At 37.3% G+C, this 12,312-nt stretch overlaps 1 protein-coding gene across 1 annotated transcript in view; it reads right to left on the bottom strand.

Annotated features, from left to right (window-relative positions):
* Positions 1-12,312, bottom strand: part of C2CD6 (C2 calcium dependent domain containing 6) — a 133,039-nt gene that overhangs the window by 100,732 nt on the left and 19,995 nt on the right. Inside the window, exon 5 of the mRNA XM_058549601.1 lies at positions 6,713-6,835. Coding sequence (XP_058405584.1) covers positions 6,713-6,835 — 123 coding nt within the window. The remainder of the gene's footprint in view (positions 1-6,712; positions 6,836-12,312) is intronic.

The following is a 12,312-nucleotide window of genomic DNA, read 5'->3' on the forward strand; positions in this document are numbered from 1 at the left end:
GGAGTGGGGAAGCATCCCACTGTTCCAAGACTGCTTTTTCTTCTTCTTCTCTTTAGTAAACTCTACCTCTGCTTTTGATCGAAGAACTCAACCTATTGATTCATCTCCCTCATATATAAGTAAACTTTTAGTCATATTTTTAACTACTGTAAATATCTTTGAGTTATTTCTGGCAGTCCCACTGAGATCTGCCCAACTGAGCCTTCACTGGAGCCAATTAAAATATTCACCCCAAATATGCATCTTGTCCAAATCCACAGAGTCTTAAGGCCTGTCTTCACTCAGCTCCTCGGGTGAGTTTTAATGTGTGGCAATGAGCTATTTGTCTCCCTGTCCTGAATTTGGCTCTGCTCAGCCCAAAGTAAGTTACATGGTTAAGCCTGTGGGGTGGGGGGTGGGGGGGACTGTAGACTCCTCAAAGGTATGAATACAGGGAGGTATGATTACTTAGGGGGCATTACTCTAACAATCTTCCACATCTTTGAATTCTCTGTTGCCTTTCTCAATAATTATAGTGGCTACCAATCTTTCTAACTGTTGAATTTATCACCTAGTCATAAGCTCATCTGGTATGGATCATATAGCCAAACCAATAAACACAAATGGGACTACAATTCACCCCAAAATTAACGATCACATTCCCTTTTATAATCAATACAGGAACATTATAAACTCTAATATACTTATATGCCTTAACTGGACTCTAGGCCTTAACAATTAGCTGAGGTTTCCGGTTTCTCCCAGAGCCTCAAAGGAACCCAAGATGTATCTGAGATAGGAAGGAACAGGGGATGACTGATAGAAGCTATAGACCAATTATTTTTTTATAAAGCTATGAAAAACCTATAGTGTGATTTGTTTAATTCAACTCAAGGTCTTTGTCCTCCATAATCAAGCCAATTACACTCAGAAAGCAACTAATTGGTAATCATAAACAATACATTTGTGTCTTCTTCATGCCATACCCATGGGGTAATTGTTGTGCAAGCAGATGGCCCTCATATACTTCTAGACATGATCCATAGTTTGGGCCTGGTCATTAGGTCTTCCTAACTCATCCAAGCACTAAATTCTACCAGTCTACATGAAGACTTCTACCCTGGATAGTAGTTCTAGAACTAAAACAAATGGTCTATAATCTACCCCTGTATGTGACCCAAATAGCAAATAATACAGCTCAAGCTTTAGAGACCAGACAGATCAGCAAAAATTTGTTGACTAGAATCATCCTAGATAATAAAACTGTCCTCGACCTTTTACTGTCCAGTTGTGGTAAAGTCTGTGCAGTAGCCTACGCATCCTGTTGTACCTAGGTAAACCCTTCAGGAAAAGTAGAATAATCAATAATTTAAAAGGCTCTCATGAAAAGATGTTCAACATTATTAGCTATTAGGGAATTGCAAATACCACAATGAGATACCACTACACACCTACCTGAATGGCTAAAATAAAGAATAGTGACAACACCAAATGCTGATGAGGATGCTGAGAAACTGGATCATTCATACATTTCTGGTGGAACGTACATTGGCACTACTCTGGAGAACAGTTTGGCAGTTTCTTTAAAGACTATACATGCAACTACTTTACAATGCAGAAATTTATCTGAGAAATGAACACTTAAGTTCATGCAAAAACCTCTACATGAATGTTTATAGTAGCTTTATTCATAACAACCAAAAACTGGAAACAATCCAGATGTCCTCCAACGGGTGAATGGTTAAACAAACGTGGTACATTCACATCATGGAATACTACTCAACAACAAAAAAGGAATAAACTATTGATACATGCAACACCCTGGATGACTCTCCAGAGAATTATGCTGAGTGAAAAAACCCAACTCTAAAAGGTTACATAGTGTATGATTCCATTTATATAATATCCTTTAAATGAGAAAATCACAGAAATGAAGAACAGATTAGTGGTTGCCAACAGTTAAGGAGCGGGTAGTGGTGGGAGGGAAGTAGGGGTAGCTATAAAAGGGCAACATGAGGAATCCTTGTAGAGATGGAAATGTTCCATATCTTGGTTGTGATAACTGTGCTATAGTTTTGAAAGATGTTACCATCAGGGAGAAATTGAGCAAAGAATACATAGGATCTCTCTGTATTATTTCTTTCAACTTCATGTAAATCTATAATTATCCGAAAATAAGTTAAAAAAAAAAGGCCACTTGGCTATTTAAGGTGGGCCAAATTCATCCGTAGGACTTACTCTCCCATTAGGACTTCTTTGAATAGGACTGGACACAAAGTGGATTCAAAACATTTATCATTATATTTGTGATTGTCTTATAGTTCTTGTCTTCTATTATCTGTTATCCAGATGCTTAAACACTATGATATAGCCATCACCCCAAGCCAACATCCTGCTAATGAAACTGCATCAAAAAGAAAAAGACCAAAGAGACAGCTCTGATGGCCTAGTGGTTAAAGTTCAATGCTCGCCACTTTGGCTGCCTGGGTTCACTTCCCAGTCATGGAACGATACCACCCGTCTGCCACTTGCCATGCTGTGGCAGTGGCTCACACAGAAGAACTAGAAGGACTTACAACTAGGATATACAACCATGCAATGGGGCTTTGGGGAGGAAAAAAGAAAAAAAGAGGAAGACTGGCAACAGATTCAGCTCAGGGCAAATCTTTCCCTGCAAAAAGGAAAAAAAAACCAAAAAGACCAAAGTCTTCACGGTCAACTTTGTACTTCTGGGATCTGAGTTTTGCCCCAAAGGACATTTGGTCCTGTCCAAAACAACCATAAGACATTTAGTCCATAAAACATTTGGCCCACGCCAAAAGGTCCTTAATATCTGGTCATATTTGGTCCTGTTGAAAACGTCCATGGAGATACTGGGTCCAAGTCAAAAGGTCCTTGATATTTGGTCCTGTCCAAAACCATTTGGCATGGATCAAATATGCTCATGGACATTTTGGACAGGACCAAATGCAAGGACCTTTTGGCATGGACCAAATGTCTTATGGACGTTTTGGACAGGACCAAATGTCTGCTAATCAAGTTTTGACCAAACAGGAGTAACTGAAGAATTCTAATAAGGAAAATCATGTAATCCTTTATTAAGGTAGAAGTGGCTATAAAAGAATACTGACACATATAACACAGAGATAGCACATCTTGAACACACCACAGCTAAAATCATAAGGTTTTTTGAAGAAATCCATAAATATCCAAAATTGCTTTCCCTGATGACTCTGTTCAATAAATAATACGGTCTCTCTACCTATGATGTAGAAATTCATCATAGAGACTCATAGAGAGCAATTCCTCATAACACAGAAACTTTTTGCAGGTATGCATTGGAAGATAAGTTCAATAAAATTCACTGCAGCAATGTACGTAATAGTCAAAAACTGAAAACAATCCAAATATCCATTAACAAATTTAAAGGCAAACTGAGGAATACTCCCATATGTAATAGTATACAGCAGTGAAAGAATAAGCACTAGCTAATGAAATTAAGTATATTAATCTTAGAAGCATAATATATTTAGAAACACAAATGATACTATTTTTGTAACTATGCATAAGTAGTGAAACTATGAAAAGAGCAAGGGAATATTAAACACAAAGTTTAGGATAATCGTTATCTGTTCTTGAGGGGAAGGGCAGAAGGCAGTAGAATCAGGCAGCAGCTTAGGAACTTCAACCCTATTGAGTTAACATTGCACCACTTCAGGGAAAATACACAAATGTTGCAATTTTATAGGTTCTTTAACCCCATCCCCTCCCTATCCTTTATGTACAGTTGTCATATGCATTACATCTACATTATAAACCCACAAGCCAAGGTTTTAGTTTTAGTTTTAAATAGTCAGATATATTTTTAAAGAAATTAGGAGGAAAAGAACAGTCCTTTCCTCTGTCATCTCTATTCTGCTGTTAAGTCCATCAAGTGAATTTTTTATTTCAGATACTGTCTTTTTCAGTTCTAGAATTTGCATTTGGTTCTTTTTATATTTTCTATTTTTCTGCTTATATGTCTAAAAAAGAATTGGAAGGAAATTCTGAGAAATGAAATGCTACATTAGAATTGTAGGATGGTGGGTGATATTTTTCATTTAAAAAATTTACCCTCATAAAAATAAATACTGAAAAGTTCGCACACACAACTAAAATCCAAAAGTCCCAGCTCCTTCAACAAAATGTGACTAATAAATAATGTCACATTTTTCTGATGCATAAATTGCCATATCGTAGAAGGCATTTTAGTCATTTCCAAGATCCTCTCCCCAAATTTCTCTGAGAATCTTCAGTTGCTGACTCTTATTCATTAGTCACTATGTTCTCCTCCTTCTTCACAGGATGACTCTTGCTAATATATTGGAAATCTACCCAATTTTCCCCAAGTTCTTATTATAAAAATTTTCAAACATATAAATCAGCCAAAAGACTACAACAATAAATACCAATATACCCTCCACCTAGATTAAACAAGTTCAAGCATTATTTAACTTAACAATTGTTAAAACTGCTTTAACACTTTGCCACGTTTGCTTTATCTGTGTGTAAGTACACATATATGTTTACTGCGCTATTTACAAGTTGCAGCCATTATGTTACTTCACCCCAAAATGTTAAAACCTCACCGTGCATACTGTAAACACACGGATACTCTTCTACATAACTACAATATCAGTATCACACTTGAGCAAATTAACAATTGGGGGCCGGCCAGGGGGCGCAGCAGTTAAGTGCGCGCTCCGCTTTGGTGGCCCAGGGTTCCCAGGTTCCGATCCTGGGCGCGCACCGACGTACTGCTTGTCAAGCCATGCTGTGGCGGCATCCCATATAAAGTAGAGGAAGATGGGCATGGATGTTAGCCCAGGGCCAATCTTCCTCAGCAAAAACAGAGAGGAGGATTGGCATTGGATGTTAGCTCAGGGCTGATCTTCCTCAAAAGAAGAAAAAAAAGAAAACTAACAATAATTTTAGAATTTTATCTAATACTCAGTATATATTCAAATTTTCCTAATTGTCACAATAGTGTCTTTTGTTACTGTCTTTTTCAAATCTGTATTCAATCAAACTGGTTGTATTTCTTTTTTTTTTTTTTTGTGAGGAAGATCAGCCCTGAGCTAACATCCATGCTAATCCTCCTCTTTTTGCTGAGGAAGACCGGCTCTGAGCTAACATCTATTGCCAATCCTCCTCCTTTTTTTTTTTTTTTTTGTTTTCCCCCAAAGCCCCAGTAGATAGTTGTATGTCATAGCTGCACATCCTTCTAGTTGCTGTATGTGGGACGTGGCCTCAGCATGGCTGGAGAAGCAGTGCAGCGGTGCGCGCCCAGGATCCGAACTCCGGGCCGCCAGTAGCGGAGCGCGCGCACTTAACCACCAAGCCACGGGGCCGGCCCTGGTTGTATTTCTTTTAATCTAGAACAGTTCCCTCCATCTTTTTTTTTTTTTAATGACCTTAACTTTTTAAAAAATCTAAGTTGGTATGTCCTACATTACCTATTTATCTTACCATATCATCATGTTTCACTTTTTCCCTATCCCCTAAATTCCTGTAAGTTAAAACTTAGGTCTAGGCTCGGCTTGGTTAGACCTGGGTCAAACATTTTTGATGAGTATTCACAGGTAATACCGTGTACTTCATGTTGTACCACCATAGGAAGTACATGACATTAAGTTGGCCACAATTACTCATGCTAAGTTCAAGCTCTTAGTTAAAGTGGTAACCACCACACCTCTCTACTATAGAGACACATTTTCCCCTTTGCAATAATTAATCTGTGGGCTGTTACTGTGACACCCCGTAAATATCCTATTCCCCAATAACCTTTCAACTAATGTTTTCAGTACCATTGCTAAGTCTTGACTGAATTAATCATTATTCACTATAAAGTGCTGCAAAAATGGTGAATTTGTAATTCTATCATTCTTTCTACATGTATTAACTGGCATTCTTCTGCTTAAAAATGAAAAACCTCCGTTTCTTCCCACGCTCTCTTTTGCTTTTCTTTTTTAAAAATCACCAAGGATTCATGAGTTTTTCTCTATTCAGAATTTGTAATGATCTTTCTGATGTTCAAATTACCCTGAAATTGGCCAGTAGGAGCCCCTGCAGCCCGGCTCTTGTGTCCTTTGACATAATTCCATTAGTCTTTGAGGGCTTCCTCGCTTTATGTCCTAACAAATATTCCTGAAAATCCTTCAGATTGTTTATACTTGTTCCCTGATCAATTAGTTCTCTTCCTTTGAGTTCCGAGCAACCATGGCTGCTGGAAAGTGAGGGGAGACTCCTAGAAAGGAGAAAGCAAGAGAGAAGGAACCACAAAGTCTGTGTATAAACTCGGCCCACAACGCTGGCTGACCCCGAAACGACACACCAACAGGCGACTGCCAGCAGCCCAGATAAGGATAAAGAACTGAACGGAAACCTGTGCTGACAGCTAAGAGACCAGGTTTGTGGTTTGAGTCTTATTTTAAAACATTTCAGAAAACATAATAAAACATGCTTGGCCTTTTTAGGATATATCACTGCCCTTCCAGAAAATAAATTTTTAAAAACATTATGCTGTTACAAACCAACTCATTTTTTTATATCCAGAGGAAGATATTATTCCCTAAGCACATGAGTTTGAAGGCAGATAAAAAATAAAAGGAGTCCATGAGGTATAGATAAATCATAATGACAAACACCAACTGGACAATGTGATACCAAGGGGCCAAACGATTCTGATACACACCTGAATTACTTCATAAAGGTGGACCTGAACACTCCCCAACAAGAGAGGATATTTTTCTGTATTGTCATATTGCATTAGTTCCAAGTAAATATTATTCCGCTCATCGTCTTGACGTCTGGGAACCTTGATACAAAATACATATGAAAAGAAGCATTACATCTTCAGTCTGAATTTCAAATATAATTTCTGAACAAATACATTCATAAACTATCTTATATTACGTGCATACTTAATGATTAGTTTTCACGTTACTAGCCTTATAACTTTTCAATCTCACAGTCACATATACCCTAAAGTCAACAAAAATCAGGATCTTGTTTATGTCTAACATCAATGATAGTCTTTTTGAAACACCCACTTCCCACATTCTCTTTTTAACTCTACACAAAAGTTTAGCCTCAACAGTCTACTGAAACTACATGATCAAAGGTAATCCAATATCCAATCCAAATAATCTAGGTTATCCAAGCATCCAGTATCAAAACACATCCAACATCCTTTTTGGTCTTTACCTTGCTGATAAAATGTATACCATTGTCTCAACTTGGAACTCTCTCCCAACCTTGAGCTCTGTAACACAATACCATTATTATGTGACCTTTAAAATTCATACACTCTTTTGCTAATTAGAAAAAAATCTCATGCCTCTCCACTCCAAGATTCTAGGTGCCTTTTAAAAAATATTTTTAAATTGAGATATAGTTGACATATAACATTGCATTACTTTTAGGTGTACAACATAATGATGTGATAATTGTATATATTGTGAAATGGTTATAACAATAAGTTAACATCCACCACCATGCAGTTACAATTTTTTTTGTGACGAGAATTTTTAAGATATATTACTTCAAATATTTTCTCCCATTGTGTAGGTTGTATTTTCATTTTATTGATGGTTTCCTTTGCTGTACAGAAGCTTTTAGTTTGATGTAGTCTCACTTGTTTCTTTTCGCATTTGTTGCCTTTGTTTTTGGTGTCAAATCCAAAAAACATTGCTAAGACTGATGTCAAGGAATTATCTCCTATATTTTTTTCTAGGAATTTTATGGTTTTAGGTCTTACATTCAAGTCTTTAATTCACTTTGAGTTTGTGTATGGTATAAGATAATGGTCCAGTTTCATTCTTCTGCATGCAGCTGTCCAGTTTTCCCAACAGCATTTATTAAAGAGACTGTACTTTCCCTACTGCATATTCTTGGCTCTTTTGTCAAAAATTAATTGACCATAAATAAATGGATTTATTTCTGGGCTCTCTATTCTGTTCCATTGATCTATGTGTCTCTTTTTATGCCAATACCATACTGTATTGGTTACTATAGCTTTGTAATATAGTTCGAAATCAGGAAATGTGACGCCTCTAGCTTTATTTTCTTTCTCAAGATTGCTTTGGCTATTTGGGGTCTTTTGCTGTTCCATACAAATTTTAGGATTGTTTTTCTATTTCTGTGAAAAACGCCATTGGACTTTTTATAGAGATTGCATTGAAACTATAGATTGCTTAGGGTAATATGGCCATTTTAACAATATTAATTCTTCCAATTCATGAGTATGGAATATCTTTCCATTTATTTGTGTCTTCTTCAAATTCTTTCATCAATGTCTTATAGTTTTCAGTGCACATATCTTTCACTTCCTTGATTATATTTATTTCTAGGTATTTTATTCTTTTTGATGGGATTATAAATGGAACTGTTTCTTAATTTCTCTGACAGTTTGTTTGTAGTGCATGGAAATGCAACTGATTTTTTTTTATTGATTTTTGTATCCTGCAACTTTATTAATTCGTTTATTAGTTCTAACAGTTTTTTGGTGGAGTCTTTAGGGTTTTCTATATACAATACCATGTCATCTGCAAATGGAGACAAATTTTCTTCTTCTCTTCTGATTTAGATGCCTTGTATTTATTTTTCTTTCCTAATTGCTCTGGCTAGGACTTCCAGTATTATGTTGAATAAAGTGGTGAAAGTGGGTATCCTTGTCTTGTTCCTGATCTTAGAGGAAAAGCTTTCAGTTTTCCACTATTAAGTATGATGTTAGCTGTGGGCTTTTCGTATGTGGTCTTCATTATGTTGAGGTACATCCCCTCTATAGCCACTTTGTTCAGAGTTTTTATCATGAATGGATGTTGAATTTTGACAAAATCTTTTTCTGCATCTGTTGAGATGATCATTTGATTTTTATCCTTTTTGTTAATGTGGTCTATCACATTGATTGATTTGCAGATGTTGAACCATCCTTGCATCCCTGGAACAAATCCTACTTGATCATTGTGTATGATCCTTTTAATGTATTGTTGAATTTAATTTGATAATAATTTGTTGAGTATTTTTGCATCTGTGTTCATTAGGAATATTGGCCTGTAATTTTCTCATAGTGTCCTTGGTCTGGTTTTGGTATCAGGGTAATGCTGGCCTCATAATACGAACTTAGAAGTGCACCCTCCTCTTCTACTTTTTGGAAGAGTTTAAGCAGGATTGGTATTAATTCTTCTTTAAATTTTTGGCCATCTGGTGAAGCCATCTGGTCCTGGGTTTTTGTTTGTTGGGAGGGTTTTGATTACTGATCCGATATCCTTTAGGTGCGTTTTTATGGTGTCTTTCCCCATGGTTAAGGTCACAGAGTCTGTATGAGACTTCTCAAAGTTGTTTATGACCGTCTTCCCCTGAGAAGTGAGAGAAAAGGAATGCAAGCATAACCCTGTGTGCCAGCACAGTGCTTGAAGGGCAGGATCAGTTCTTCAGCTACTGGCCTCTAGATTATTAGAACCAAACTGGCTGCTAGAAAACTATGAATGTTGAACAAAATATTAAAAATATCTTCTTAAAAGCATAAAAAAGTTAATAAAGGGTAAGAAGTAATCTCTAAAACTCTAAGCATTGACAGACACTCAGGAGGTAAACTAGACCCTGAAGTTGCATTTCCCAATCAGGTGATAGGGAACTGCAGTTTCCAAGGTCACAGAATAGAAGGCCCAGAATAGAGAAGACAAGACATGGGCATGTAACTGGAGATCCACTCCTACCCTCCTCCCATAAAGCTGAGAACTCAAAGGGCTAGGCCTCAGTGAATGTAGAAACCTTTCTCCCATTCCATCCATAAGAGGCTACAAGGAAAGCTGTACTGCTGAGCAGAATGAGGGGGGGATGTCCTTGAAAAGATATAAACAAAAACCTGTTTAGCAGAATTGCAGCCTAGATTCACAGCCACTGGATGGCATAAAAACTCTCAAGCTTGACACCTAAAATGGTTAAAGTGCTAAATTTTACATTACGTATATTTTACCATAATATAAACAAACAAACAAACAAACAAGATAACTTAATTTAAAAAGAAAGCTTCCAAGTGTGGAATACAGTTTAAGCTGGTCAAGTGGCCCCAAACCAGCAGCGCCCTAGATGCCTCAGAAGCAAACACACATCTTCCTTAAAGCTGTTACTTCCATCCTAGCCCCAAATTCCACAAACAATTTTCCAAAGAAAATGAGCATAGCACAGTCAAAAATAACTAAAACAAGGAAACAAGGCACCATGAATGAGATCAATAGAAACAGACCACAAAAACGAAAAGTACTGGAATTTTAAGGAGCTATGCTTACTATGTTTAAGGAAATAAAATACAAGCTGAAAATATATTCCTAGCTTAGGAAACTCTCAACATGATTTAGCAAGCTTGAACAAAGAAGTAATAAAACTCGTAGAAATGAAAACTAAAATAACTGAATAAAAACACTCAGGGCTGGCCCCGTGGCTTAGCGGTTAAGTGCGCGCGCTCTGCTACTGGCGGCCCGGGTTCGGATCCTGGGTGCACACCGACGCACTGCTTCTCCGGCCATGCTGAGGCCATGTCCCACATACAGCAACTAGAAGGATGTGCAACTATGATCTACAACTATCTACTGCGGCTTTGGGGGGGACAAAAAGAAAAAGGAGGAGGATTGGCAATAGATGTTAGCTCAGAGCCGGTCTTCCTCAGCAAAAAGAGGAGGATTAGCATGGATGTTAGCTCAGGGTTGATCTTACTAAAAAAAAAATAAATAAATAAAAATAAATAAAAACACTCAATGTATAGACTCAACCACAGATTAGCTGCAGCTTAAGAGAATTAGTGAACTGGAATAAAGATCAGAGGAATTATCTAGAATGCAAGACAAAGAGACAAAGTGATGGAAAATAGGAAAAAAAAGTTAAAAGACATGATGATAGTGTAAGACTATCTAACATATGTCAAAGTTCCAGGAAAGAAAATAAAGGATCAAGAAAATGGGACAGTGAGGCAGTATTGAAGAGATAACAATGGCTAAGGATTTTCCATAACTGATGAACATCAACAATCCAGTTTAAGCAGCCCAATAAATCCCAACAGGATGAAAAGAAAGAAATCCAAATACACACATATTAGAGTGAAATAAAAAAACTACATAAAAAGAAACACAAAGAGAAAAAGACACATTATTTTCAGAGGTGAGAGACTGACAGGCAACTTCTCTTCAACGGAGGTAGTGGAATGATACTTCAGAAAATAACTGCAGACCTAGAGTTCTATACTCCCTGAAAATATCATTCAAGAATGAGAATGAGGAACAGGCCCAGTGGCATAGCGGTTAAGTTTGTGCACTTCGCTTCAGCGGCCCAGGGTTCGCAGGTTCAGATCCCAGGCGCAGACTGACGCGCCACTTGTCAAGCCATGCTGTGGCAGTGTCCCATGTAAATTAGAGGAAGATGGGCACGCATGTTAGCCCAGAGCCAACCTTCGTCTTCAAAAAAAGAGGAGGACTGGCGATAGATGTTAGCTCAGGGCTAATCTTGCTCACAAAAAAAAAATGGAAAAAGAGGGGCCAGCCCCGTGGTGTAGTGGTTAAGTGCACACGCTCCACTGCTGGCCGCCCGGGTTTGGATCCTAGGTGCGCACTGATGTACCGCTTGTCAGGCCATGCTGTGGTGGCCTCCCATATAAAGTGGAGGAAGATGGGCACAGATGTTAGCCCAGGGCCAGTCTTCCTCAGCAAAAAAAGAGGAGGATTGGCATTGATGTTAGGTCAAGGCTGATCTTCCTCACCAAAAAAAAAAAAAAGAATGAGAATGAAACAGACATTTTCAAGCAAACAAAAACTGAATCTGTCACCAACTAACTCTCATGGGAAGAAATTTTAAATTAACACTTCAGATGGAAGATAAGTGAACCTAGGAGGAGAATCTGAGCTGTAAGAAAGGTTAAAGCGGCAAATATGTAGGTAAAACTAAACAAATATAGACTAAATTAAATAAATAAAATTTACAGCTAAGGTGATTTAAAAATAAAGAAAAATAATACAATAATAACATATTAGTTGAAAGTAGCAACTGGAATTAAAGCTTCTAAGGTCCTTGTTTTGCCCAGGAGAAGAATGAAGGTATTGTTAAACATGGGATTTGATAAGCATACATAGTATAATTTCTAAAATAACCATTAAAAAAGAAATAGTGTATAATTTCCAATACAAGAGGAGTAAAAATAGAGTAAGATTTTTAAGTGCTCAATCCCAAAGAAGGCAAGAAAGAAGAAAAAGAATCTATGGCTCAGTTGGAACAAACAGCACAAAATAATGTAACAAATTTAAA

Source organism: Diceros bicornis, chromosome 10, assembly GCF_020826845.1.
Source record: "Diceros bicornis minor isolate mBicDic1 chromosome 10, mDicBic1.mat.cur, whole genome shotgun sequence".
NCBI classification, from domain to species: Eukaryota; Metazoa; Chordata; class Mammalia; order Perissodactyla; family Rhinocerotidae; genus Diceros; species Diceros bicornis.